The following is a 13,115-nucleotide window of genomic DNA, read 5'->3' as shown; positions in this document are numbered from 1 at the left end:
TGGGGAAGAGAAAAAATCTTACACCTTTGTCTGGCAAATAGCCAAGAGGACCTTTTGGGCCAATTTTGGAGAATCCTCTTACCCATGCTCTTAAATGTTGTATATTAATATTTGCCATAGAGCCAGAAATAGTGTGATCACCCGTACGAGCCCATGACAGCCATTCAGTACATATGTCACACCCTTCCGGACTCCAGTATGGATGGTCCGTGCCCTGTACACTGCAGGGAGTACACCCCCGACAAAACTCATGCTGAGTCTTGATGGAGTCTATCCGCTTCTTACAGGCGGCATTAGCGCACTTATTTGGCAAAGCCTATAAAAGAAAATAATACTATGAAACACCCCTAAAATGTTTAAGGAGCTATGTTATATAAGCCATTATATCATGAGAAAAAACAAGCATATAGTTTTTATATTCTCGAATGAGGTGACATTCATTCTACTATCTCAATTGGCTGGATTCATGCCCAGTCGACATCCCTGTTCGAGGCTCGCCTCCAATGGGCGCTAGGCACAGGGGGGAAAAGGGGGGGATACCCACTGGGTGAGAGCTACAACTGAAGGGCAATCTATGATCACGAACAAGGAAGTCAAATAGTATTGGGATTATGTCAGGTCTATGGCAGAGCATCAGGTAAATCCATGCGATTCAAGTTGAGGGTATCATAGACCAAGAATGTGGGCTACCATGTAGGCTTAGCCTAGACTAGGGGATCTAGGTATATCCAAGGTAGGACATTGATCGCCCCAGACGAATAATATTTGCAAGAATCGATACTCACAACTTCATTGGTGCATGGCAACAACCTTACAGCTAATAGAACGACATATCTTTATTTGAGTTCATAACTCATTTCCATACTACACTATTCGACATAAAAGAGCTACTATTTCGAATCAATTCGACATAAAAAGGTTACTATTTCGAATCAATTCGTCTTGAGGTATCTGGTAACTTGACTGGGAGCCAGTGTATCTTATGCAATTTTCATTACGAAACATTTCTGAGTCGAAGGCTTCGACAGAGCTTCAATGGAACCTTCTAGATTATTCCAGAAGCCCGCATCATTTTTCCACACTGATAATGGGACATAAATCGTAGGTTTAACACAAAAAACTCTTTCAAAATGTCCAAAATATAGTTATGTCACATAAATAACACTAAAAAGAATTACCTTAAGTACCGAGAGCGGCTATCATCCGCTTTGGTAAACCTAAAAGTAGCAAAGGTTAGCCTAACTTTAGCGCTAACGTTAGCGTTCAGGCTATCGATAATTTCATAACATTCAGGTTTATATAAACTTTCCAAGTATGTTTAACAGTTCACGCTAGGGTTTTTGACATGCTGAATCTAAAAATCCTACCCTAACCTATGCTTTTTGCCTTAATTAAGGCAGAATCCTAGCCTAAATATGGGTAGCGGTATGAGGCTCCCAAGCCATCATTTCGGACACAAAAAATTTATGAAAATATTAGTTAAGCAGGACTAAATTTTGTGACTGCGGTAGGGCAGGTACTTATCTTTTTCCCCGTTGACTGAGATGAAGACTCCATGCCAAATAAAGTTGAAATCCCTCAAATAAAGACGGAAAAGATTTTATCACACACCATCACAGCGCGGCTAGAAAAACATTAGGTTGGCGACATGCGCTTGTACAGTAGATGCGTAGTCACGTTTTGACCCGATTCATTCGAACTAGCCATGGAAGCGCAGATGGAAAGGTGTAACCAGTGGAGATGTTTAGCCATGAATTGATTCATCAATGCAGCGGATAGGGGGTCAAAGTGCAGACCCCCCGAGACCTGATATCCTATCACAATACAGGCAGTCCCTGGTTTACGACGGTTCCGGCTTACAACGTTCCGAGGTTACGACGCTTTTCAAATATATTCATCAGAAATTATTTCCCGGCTTACGATGCATGTTCCAGGGTTACGACGCGTCGTACGCCGATCCGACGGAAGAAATATGGCCCCAAAACGGCAGAATAATCATAATTTGAAGGTTTTTTTTATGTAAAACTCAATAATAATGCAGTTTACATCGTTTTCAATGCACCCAGAGCATTAAAAGTAAGGTTTTCTTATGATTTTTGACGATTTTCGACGATTTTCCGGCTTACGACGATTTTCGGGTTACGACGCGGCGCAAGAACGGAACCCCCGTCGTAAACCCCCAGTTTACAACGGGTCCGGCTTATGACGTTCCGAGGTTACGACGCTTTTCAAATATATTCATCAGAAATTATTTCCCGGTTTACAACGCATGTTCCGGGGTTATGACGCGTCGTACGCCAATCCGACGGAAGAAATATGGCTCCAAAACGACAGAATAATAATAATTTGGAGGTTTTTTTTTATGAAAAACTCAATAAAAATGCAGTTTACATCGTTTTCAATGCACCCAAAGCATTAAAAGTAAGGTTTTCTTATGATTTTTGACGATTTTCGACAATTTTTCAGTTTACGACGTGGCGTAAAAACAGAACCCCCGTCATAAACCGGAGACTGCCTGTAGTGACAAGCTTCCGTTAACCGGAATGAATACGTGCCAACCCCGTACTATAAGTTCTCTGATAAGGAATTTAGCCGGGGCGCTGCCTAAGGCAGACGTAACTGCATGAGGCTCTCACGGCTCCCTTTGACTAAAAAAGACAGTTTCAAAAAAGGATTAGACGGTTGTTATGGATGAGATTTGTCTGACATAATATAGGTTGCTTTAAGATAATTTACCATACTTGTTCTGTCTGTTTGACAAAACTGCTGAGTCTGGAGACATTTGAAGTCTCATATATGATGATCTTACCTAAAAAAAACTAGTTTTTTAGAAAAGATATTGTATTAAGAGAAATGTATTTATGTACAATATTTATTTTGTACTCAACAGGGCACTGCTTGAAATAATGCGCAACCAGACAGAGGACGAAATTGTATCCCGAGACCTACAGAAGGAACGTATGAAAATCATCCGTGAATCTCAGATCTTAAAGGAGCAGATCCACCAGTTTGACTTATTTGTGGCTAAAAATTACAAGAAAATTCTGCAAGCAGTATGTTCTCTTTTGTTGATTTGACTTTTTTATGCAAGTCTGTGCTAAACATTCTTGAATTTAAGTTTATATTTTAATGGCTGTTAGGTTTAGTTTCTATTGAATCTTCATAGTTATGGGTGTCACTAGTATTAATTGTAGGACCTTTTTAGAGAAAGGTTTAGATAGCCATGTTTCCATAAAGACATTCAACACTGCGTTAAAATGTAAGTGAGGTGTAATCACCAAGATCAGAGTCATCATATACTAATAAAACAGGAATGGATGCCTCTGTATGCATGATGAATGAGCATTCATTGTTGGGATGGAATTCAGCACCTGGGATGGCATTGTGCAGGGGTCAGACTTCTGTTGGTTGAAATGGAAGGGAGAATATTTTTTCTTCTTAAGTTACCATCAAAAGATGGAGTTGGAAGATAGATAGAGCCTCCATCAGATGTTGTGGAGACAGATATCCAGTATTTCTACTAATTGTAATATGTAAGGGGATCAAGCGTTGAGAGGTGGTCCATTCTGTAATTATTATGAATTACCCCTTCTTAATTATAATGAATTACCCCCATCTTGTAGGTGGGAAGATAGTTGTTTGGGGAGATGGGTAGTCATTGTACTGGAAGAAAGATACCACTCAATTTAGCATTTAAAATGATAACTTCCTCAGGGTATCTGGAGGAGTGGGATTATTCGTGAGGAGAAGAGTAGCTGCAACAGTTTATATAGTGTACGGTTAGGGAAGTTTTTCATCTTTAGATTGGCAGAAATATTTTCCTTAATTTTTCTTAAAATCTGTTTGTTCCTACAGGGATGCAAACCACCCAGCCAGGGGACTGATGAATCGTCCATGTCAGCTCATTGCTCATTGAGCATTTTGTGACAAATTAAATAGGTGCAATACAGCCGATCCCCACCTATTCACGGATTATTCTGTGGAACTCATCACAGAATTATTTGCAAAATATTTGTTAATATTTTTTAATTCATGAATTTTTTCATCAAGAAATATTCACCAATTAACGTATTTTCATGTCATTTTCGTGACTACAGTTGACCCTTGTTAAACTGGACCCTGTTAATCCGGATATCGGATAAGACGAACACCGAAGAGGGTCAGCTGATTTAAGATATGTAATGTTCGACCACGATTTAAGATAGTTACTGTTCCTCCGCTCATCGCATACCGCTTTCCTTTTTATTTACCAAAGGTGAATAAAAAAACTTTTCATTTATATTTTTATTTTAATACATACTGTTCTGTATTTATACTGTACTAAACTAAAATGCTTTCAACTTGTAACCAATTTAACTTGCGCACAGTACATACTGTCATTAAGAAACGCTGTTGTCTGGAACAGTAGGAAGTATCGTAGCCAATCACTGAGCATTAACAGTCTTACCTATCTGCTGCCTGACTGACAGCTACAGTAAAATGCTTTGTATGTTTTTTAGGAAAGAAAAGACATGACAGAGGTAAACTTTACAAAGACAAAAGCTGAGTTACTAAACAATACTTTTGTTTACGTGGCAAATGACATGAGAGAGAGAGAAAGAGAGAAAATTGCCAGCATAATTCTATCTGTGTTTACGTGACAAATGACATAAGAGAGAGAAAGATAGAAAATTATTGCCAGTTCCCTCAATGCAGCATAATTCTATCCTCAAGAGATTAAAGAGAAGAATTTTGTTTTAAAGGTATGTCAATGCAGCGTTAGTAAATATCTTCTGGAGCATAAAAATATATGTATATTTTGTTGCTGGAGAATCTCTGAACCAACAATTTTGCACTCAGAATAATAAGAAGGAATTCATTCTATTCTACATGTAATCAGCAAAATACATACACTATTAAAAACTATGTATTGTATTCAAAACACACGCACTTATATCATCGTCAGCTTCTCTAGGCAAAACGTTCTTTCTCAGAGAGAATGCAACTAAAACCTGATTGGCTGGCTGGTTGCCATGGAGATCTGCTAGCCAATGACAGCCCTCTACTTCTGTTTTATTTATAGACATATGTCATGATGGCACTAAGTTTGAACATTGCCGTGATCGTGATTATTTGACTGCTGATGGCAAAAAGCACTCAATAATTTGCTTTATATAACTATTTCTTCATGAAAACAAGAATTCAACAATAATTTTAACTTTAATATAGTGATATGAAAAATCCCACAAAATCCCATAACAGCCTGTCATGGTGATGCGTCATCATTGGGGATCCTATTCCCAGACCATCCTCAGATTTACGACTGCAAGCTGATGACGACATTATTAGTAACAAAATAAAAAATAACCCTTCCAAGATCAATATGATGAAATGTATTTTATACTCTTACTCATCATTAAAATTCACAAGCTGAATTACAGTAAACACCCCGTATTCGCGTTCTCATGATTTGCGGACTCACACATTCGCGGGTTGCTCTGTGGAACATATCTAGCCATTATTTGCGGAAAATTCGCCCATTCGCGGTAATTTTCACTGAGAAATATTCACTGATCACTGTATTTTCATATAATTTTCATGAATAAATGCACTTTTTGTGATAAAACTATTAAAATACTCAGGTATATGCATTTTTACACGATTTTTCTGTTTTTAAACTATCAAAATGGGCAGTTCTAAGTGTTTTTAGAGGGGTTTTAAGTATTCGCGGATTTTAGCTATTTGCATGGGGGTGTGGGACGCATCCCCCGCGAATAAGGGGGTTCACTGTACTATTATTTTGATCATGCATATTTTTGCATTTTACGGAATGTTTTTATTGAAAACAAATGTGTTAGTGAACTTATGGTCTTAATTGTCCCACTATTTTATTACTGATGATCTTAATTATCTCACATTCATTTAACAGTATATTATTATAAATAATAATAAACCATAATGAATAAATAACTAAAATGAAAAACATGAAAAAAGGGAAAAAAATGTTTTTGCTGCAATATTGATGTTTGATTATGCTCCTGACCCCCACAGTTCCTAAATTCGAAAAATTCCAAAAACCGAAGCACATATGGCCCCAAGGATTTGGTGTAAAGGATTGTGTACCTGTAATCTAAATTTCATTATCTTACTTACTTAACAATTATGCATTTATGTCTCGGCCTAGGCATCTACATATGCGGCTGAATTCTATCATTTTTATCATCTTTTATTCTTCATTTTTATCTTTTACCATGAGCTTTAATTCAAACGTTTCTACATTGGTTTATTATTCGTACTCTTTATAAAAATAATGAAATACAGTACAGTATATTTATAGGTGTATATATGTAGATATCGCCAGTTAAACCGGACTATTGGCTAAGACGGACACCCTGGCCCCCCTATTAGTCCGTCTTAATGAGGATCTACTGTAAATACATTTTTTATGATAAAAAATTATTTACTAATTTTCAAACATTAATACTGTATTAATGTAAACAGCAAACTATCAATAAAATGTATTCTTTTTTCATTGCATATTAAATAGTAAGGTACAGGTTAACCATCACTAATCCGGCAATCAGTAGTCCGGAACAATCAGTAATCCGGCACAAATTTTGGCTAGAGTAATTTCCAATGTTTCCGCACTAATTTTCAAATTTCCCGGGTCGCTGCGCCAACTCGCTCGCTGGCCGCTTCGATTTGGTGGCGCAGTGTGCTGCACCAACAAACTGGTAGCCTAGCCTACATTATACTGAACTCTATTCACATATTAACAGTATTAAACAAACATCAACATAACAAATGTGCATCTTTTTCATGGATCTTTTAAAAAGTTATGCTTTACTACATTGTTTCCAATTGTATTATAAATTGCGATCAAGGTTTTGTTTTGGGAATCGGTATCGTGGTGTTTATTTCGCCGCATTTAACTAAGTTCAAAGTGCTTTTCTTGCTTCTAGTTAGCGTAAATGAATATGGATACTTTATTTATTTGGGACACGGATATTTTTCGTTATACGAAGTGTTTTAAGTCGAAATATAACTTAAATGCATCTCGTTGTGAAATTAATTTAGCTATTTTTTCGTTAATATATGACGTTCGCGGGAATCACGGCTGGCCGTTTTGGGGGCATGTTTGTTTTGTGTAAAAAAAAAATCCAGATTCCGTTCGCTATTTTCTCTTGATTTCATCATAATTCGAGCTTTACGTATTTATCTTTTATCTGCATGAAAACAGTAGTAATTTGTATTCTTTCATGCCCAGTAGTTTTGATTAAAATACATTCTCTCCAGTTTTATTTACGGTCAAGTTTCATCCATGTTGCCGATGCACGATAATTTATAGTCATTAGCAGCTTGAACATTGTTTTTTCAGCTTCAGCTACAACTTACAGCTTTAAGTTACTGTAGCAGTATATTTCCCTGCCGATCTTTTCTCCAAAGCGAATAAGGGTATAGTGTAAAAAATATATCAGTCCTATTGTACAGTACTTAACGTCATTTGTAACATAACTACGGTAATTTTGTATTACCGTACGATGGTTGAAATACAAGCAAAACCGTTGTTATCCGATACGATTATTAGCAAAAAATTAGTTTCCCGTTCGGTTGTTTATGGCTGTACGCATTTTTGCAAGAGTATAACGTTACTAACAATACTTTTATCATTCTCTATAACTTTTTTAACTAGCAGATGGAATAAAGAGATGGAGGAAACGAAGTTTTTCTATTGTAAGTTGGTCTCTCTCGCTGCCTGACTGTACCTGCTGCCTGCGCCTGCGCGAATTCTAAAAATATTTTCTAAATATTTTCGTACCGGTATTCATTGCTAACCCCATCGTAATCGTAAACTTGAAATATCGTAAGTCGAATAATCGAAACTCGAGCACTACCTGTATTTGATAATTGTGTTCTCTTTATTATCCAACTTGTACTGATTTATGGGATATTTTAATTCTAAGATGATGTGCTTAGCTACTGGGTTTCGTGTATTCTAGCCTAATAAATGGCTAATCCGGCAAAATGGCTAATCCGGCACCCTCCAGGTCCCAGTGATGCCGGATTAGTGATGGTCAACCTGTACTGTATATACAGTACTTAAATTTCCAGTGTTTACCCATTTACAGTACAGTACTGTACAAAGAAAACAGGACTGCTTCAATACTGTATGAGAGAAAATGGATGTACTTGAAAATAGGGGTAACTTGAATAGTTTTACGCTTAGCTGTAAGCCTTATATTTTAAAGGGTAAAATGTTATAATATGACTTTGAAATTATATTAAAGTGTTTTAGATGATAGTTTAAGGTATATTCTGTGTAGGATGATAGTTTAAGGTATACATTTGGTGTTTGAACTAATAAAATTAGTAGTTATAAACATTTTTAGAGGGGGAGTCTGGTTTTTGAACTATTTGAATAGCCCGTTGTAAGCATTTTTAGAGGGGGATGTCAGTTATTTGTGGATTTTAGCTATTCGCAGGTGTTTATGGTCCTTATCCCCGGCGAATACCGGGGGATGACTGTAGATAATAGGTTTGTTTGAAAAATTTCATTTTGCTTTAAGAAATTGCCCTTTTAATGTGACAAATTTTCTTTTTTTGCAGATAGAGCAGCATAACAGTGAAATTCAGGAAAGTGTTACTGTTGTTGTGGAAGAGGTGCATAAGGAAAATTCTGAAGACTGAAAAGAGCATAATGTTTTTATTTTGCATCCAAAGAGATACTGTTTATGATGCTCTTCATATATCATTTTGAGTGCACATTTTATGGCATTGTCTATATACAAAGGTGTAAACTGTGCTGCAGTACCGTTATTTAAGCATTTTAATTTTTCAATTTTACAGACTTCTTCATTAACTTATCATGTGGATCATATTACCATTTTTGTGTGTTTTTTACACATTTGTTGTATGTATAGCAAAAAGATATGTCTATGAGATTTATGTTACTGAATACTTTTATGCAGTAGTAGAAAACTATATCTTCTAGGGGCTTGTGTTTCAACTATACTTGAATATTTTTTTGCAATACTCTTGATTGTCTGTCTCAATAGGGTTACAAAGCAAGACCTTACAAATATTCCAGGTCAGTAGAGTATCATATTTGGTTCACAGGCTCAGGAGTCGCTTCCTAGATCATTTTCTGTTAGTGCCTTGAGCTGTCAATAAAATTTCAAAATCACATGTCCACTCTTTTAGAGGCTGAGTTTGAATCCATCACTGTGCAGGTGGTAGTAAAGATCTTTGCAGTGTATCTGATCTAGCTGCATTGCTTTCTGACTTTTAATTTACTTTAACCTCTTCGTCTAAGCCATCATGCAAGCCCTGTGAGAGTCTATAAATTCTGTTCACTGGTTTCATTAAACAGATGTTAATGAATGTAATGGTACAGCATCATTATCCATTTGAAGAAATTATTATTGATAATACTTTAATCATTTAATGATGCATTAGTTTATCTGCTTTTTTAAGAAAGAAGAGATTGAAAATTTGAAGAAACTCATCATGCCCAAGCATTCCATTTGAAAGAATAAGATTTGGTTACTTGTATAACACTCTACAATATGTATATCCAGAGTCACTGTTGCTGTTTGTCATTTTAAGCTTTGCTTTGCAATACATACTTTTTTTAACCAGTTATATATTCCAAAATTGTGAGTGTTTGCACTTATACAACTCTTTATGCAAATTAATGTCATTATTTTTATTTTAATAGTGTTTTTATGTAAAAGGTATGATAAACGTGTAGGTATTACAAAATGTACAAAATTTTAGCAACAATCTGTCCCAGACTTGTTTTGTTATCAGTGAAATCCTTCATTTCTTTCCTGCTTACATTTTAAGTTTTAGGTAGCTTCATGCTTGCTGTGCCATAATCAAATACAGTCATTCTGATGGGTAAGTGAAAAAAAGCCTGATGTCTTTACATTGTTATATACTCTTCAGCGCAGCTGTTTAAACTTTTTGTTGTTCTTAACTCTCTCTCTCTCTCTCTCTCTGCTGGAGAATGGTCATCATCGCAATGCTGCATTTTATGATTTTCTTCTTGACAAGACTGACTCAAGATTTTTTTTCTTTTCATAGTAAGCATGCTTTCACCTCAACTTCTCTTTGCTCCTTAGCAGCTGCACTATCTCTTTTACAGGAACTGTTATTCTTATTGTTGTTCAGTGAGCTAAGAAAGTCCCTTCTCTCACAGGTAACTGGCTAATATTTGCTAAGCTTGCTCATATCACTGTCTTAGTAGAGGTAATTCCTGTACTAGTCAGTTTTAATAGAAGTTTCTTCTGCCTAAGTCTTATGTAATTCTCTGTTCTTGATTTCCTCAACCTTTCCTCATGTAACAGAAAGTCTGTTGTACTCTTTTCTGCTTTTCACTCCAGCCTTTGCCTCTTATCTATATTTTCTTCAACCCTAGAGGATTAGACTTGATGAAGGAGTCTGGATTCCTGTCCTATACATTTTACCAGAACATTTTACTTACTCATTGCATAATAAACATTTTTAGCAGCTTGGACACATGTTAATTAACTGTGTTCACAAGGATTGATGTTATGCCCCCCACGAGTCCATTTAATTCAAGTGTTTGCTCATGTGAGCAGTGAGTACTGTAACAATTTTTCTGTAGTGGTACTTTTGTAGGAAATTGAACTTAAGCTTATTTTTACACTATTACTTTTATAAGAAGTTTGATATGAATAAACCAATTCTTATTTGGATGTTTTATTGACATTCCACAGGTTGTACTGAAAGAAATTTTAGTCACTCCAAGTATCGAGGCAGAAATAGTACCAGAAATGTGGTATAAAGCTGCTGTGCATTTAGAATGAGTAGTATCCTAATTTTATTCTCTAAATCTTTACAATTTATTCAGCAATTTCATTTTCAAGTTTTATTTTACCAAAATTGATTTCTTTTATCAATTTGAGAATGATTTGTAGTCTGGTTTTGTGAAAATTTAGAATGATATAATTTTAATTCAGCAAGTGATCCTACGCAATATTACAGACCATCGGTCTTTACATGAGGAAGATTGCTTCAGCATAGCTGGAGACTGGCCGTTTAAATTGAAACAAGGTGGTTAAGTTTGTAGTTAACTAGCGACTATGGGTGGGTGTCCCACCCACCCAATCGTTATGCATCCACTTTGCTTTGGGCTGCCAATGGAGAGATGTGATGTTCTTCCCTCTGTGCCTGCCGTTCAACTCTATCATTTGTCTGTGTTTGGTTTATTGTATATGTAGTAGCATGTTGTTTTTTGCTTGTATTTGGATATAACATGCTTATTTGATGTATGCAAATCCAACACCTTATTTTACCCTTGTGTCTGAGCATTCAGTATTCTGATATGATAGTTTTTACTGGTATAATGCAAACCCTACAACTTTTATTAGTCTTAAATATGTGAAACTGGTTTTAACATTGCCAAGGCAACAAGCTTATACTTTTTCTCCTCAGTTGTATTGCTCTAAGAGACTTTGTTTCCTCAGGGAGAAATATATTCCTTCACAGTGCGAGGGAAGGTTTGTATGCTGAATATTACTTTGACATTTGTAATATTTTGGTTTTTTCAGATGTTGTAGAGCTCCAGGGACTTGGGAAGTTCGGGTTCTCTCATTAGCAGTACCTGCAGTATTGCACTGTCCATTGCCAATTGCTCATTCTGATTCGTCTACAGGCATGCAGCAGCTGTTCGGGTTCCCGCAGAACCCTTGGCTTGACTCAGAAAGAGAGAGAGAGAGAGAGTCCAGAGTGTGTGCACTTATTTCATCTTTTCCATTCCTGCACGGGAATGGTGCAAAGGTCCCGGGACAGCAGTAGACCTAGGGTAAAAGTCAAAGAGGAGAATCAAATTAGCATCGTCGTCTTCACCTTCATCTGCTTGTGTGCCATCTCTTTTGGGTGCTCTCCCACATCTTCGGACTTGGGAACCGTGCCATGGGTCTCCCCAAGACCCTTCAACATGGGAGCACCAGGTGTGTGTGTCTCCTCAGATATGACAAGCCAAAGAGATAATCTGTGTCACCAATACTAGTTTCAGGAAGTCAGCTTTCTAGACTCCACCCATTTTTCTTCGGACACTTAGGTCGAGGGAGCAACCAAAGATCGTCCTGTATGGGACTCGGAAGCGCCGAGTGGGCACACTCGGGTAGAGAGAGCAACTGATTATCAATCCACTCTTGACTCAGGAGCTCCAGGTGCTCAGGTCTTTGACAGGACCCACGTCGCCATTTGTACTAAGGTTTCTTTGAAGCACTGAGTTACTCTTTACCAGTACCATGGAATCACTCTGTGGGCTGGTACAGAGCCTACCTCTGCTCGAGATTCCTTAAATTCCTGGGTAGCGGAAACAGCTGATGCACAGTAGATTTGTGATTCGAGAGCTTCAGGTGTGCGGTCTTCTCAGGAGACCTGTGTCACCCCAGGTACTTGCTGTTCTTTGTAACCCCAAGTTACCTTTACCAGTACCATGTAGTCACCTCCACAGGCTGGTGTAGGCTCCTCTACTGCTGCGCGGGGTCCATGACACCAAGAATAAGTGCACAGCATGCAAGTGCTGCTTTGCCCCCCCTGCCAGGTGCTGAGTACTTGGCCAGGGTCCCTTATAGGTGTAGCTGACTCACAAGTCAGTGCACCTAGAGAAGCTGTGAACGAATTCCCATACATGTTTCTTCACATGTAGAGGACAGCCAGAGTTCGCGCCCTCGTCAGTGTTCACGTGTATGAGCTGCTTGCCCGGGGATAGCTTCCAAGCAAGTTTGTGTAAACCCATTCACTCTTCTCGGAACAGCTCATGTGAGCAGGTTCGCTTTCCTAGCTGTCAACTTGACAATCGCTCTCAACTTTCCTCTCCTGGTGGGGCTTCAGTTTCTGACAGATCCAGGAAAGGTGCTTGGCCTTTCTCAATGAGAGAGTGTCTGGGGTTCTGTTAAGGCCTCTGTCTTGCCGAGAGAGTAGGCAGAGGGTACTTTTCTTCAGGACATGGACACCGCTGATTTACCTCGGAAATCGTGTGGCTGATCTCTCACTTCGATCTTGGGGAAGAGACCATGGCTGCTTCCATGGATTGTAAATCTGCCCTCATTTTTTTTGGAGACCAAGGCAGAAACCCAAAACTACGTTAGTTTGGTCTT

General features: G+C 37.7%; 1 protein-coding gene across 7 annotated transcripts in view; it reads left to right on the top strand.

Annotated features, from left to right (window-relative positions):
* Nucleotides 1-10,695, top strand: part of LOC136834724 (kinetochore protein Nuf2-like) — a 410,975-nt gene extending 400,280 nt beyond the window's left edge. For all 7 annotated transcript variants that reach the window (XM_067097303.1, XM_067097308.1, XM_067097307.1 and 4 more), the window contains 2 exons: nt 2,891-3,053; nt 8,587-10,695. In XM_067097303.1, the coding sequence (XP_066953404.1) occupies nt 2,891-3,053; nt 8,587-8,667 (244 nt within the window). In that variant the 3' untranslated portion in view covers nt 8,668-10,695. The remainder of the gene's footprint in view (nt 1-2,890; nt 3,054-8,586) is intronic.
* The last annotated feature ends 2,420 nt before the right edge of the window (nt 10,696-13,115 follow it).

The sequence above is a fragment of the Macrobrachium rosenbergii genome, chromosome 54 (assembly GCF_040412425.1).
Source record: "Macrobrachium rosenbergii isolate ZJJX-2024 chromosome 54, ASM4041242v1, whole genome shotgun sequence".
Lineage (NCBI taxonomy): Eukaryota > Metazoa > Arthropoda > Malacostraca > Decapoda > Palaemonidae > Macrobrachium > Macrobrachium rosenbergii.
Note: the sequence above shows the minus strand (reverse complement) of the source record. Positions and strands in the feature narration are given on the sequence as shown.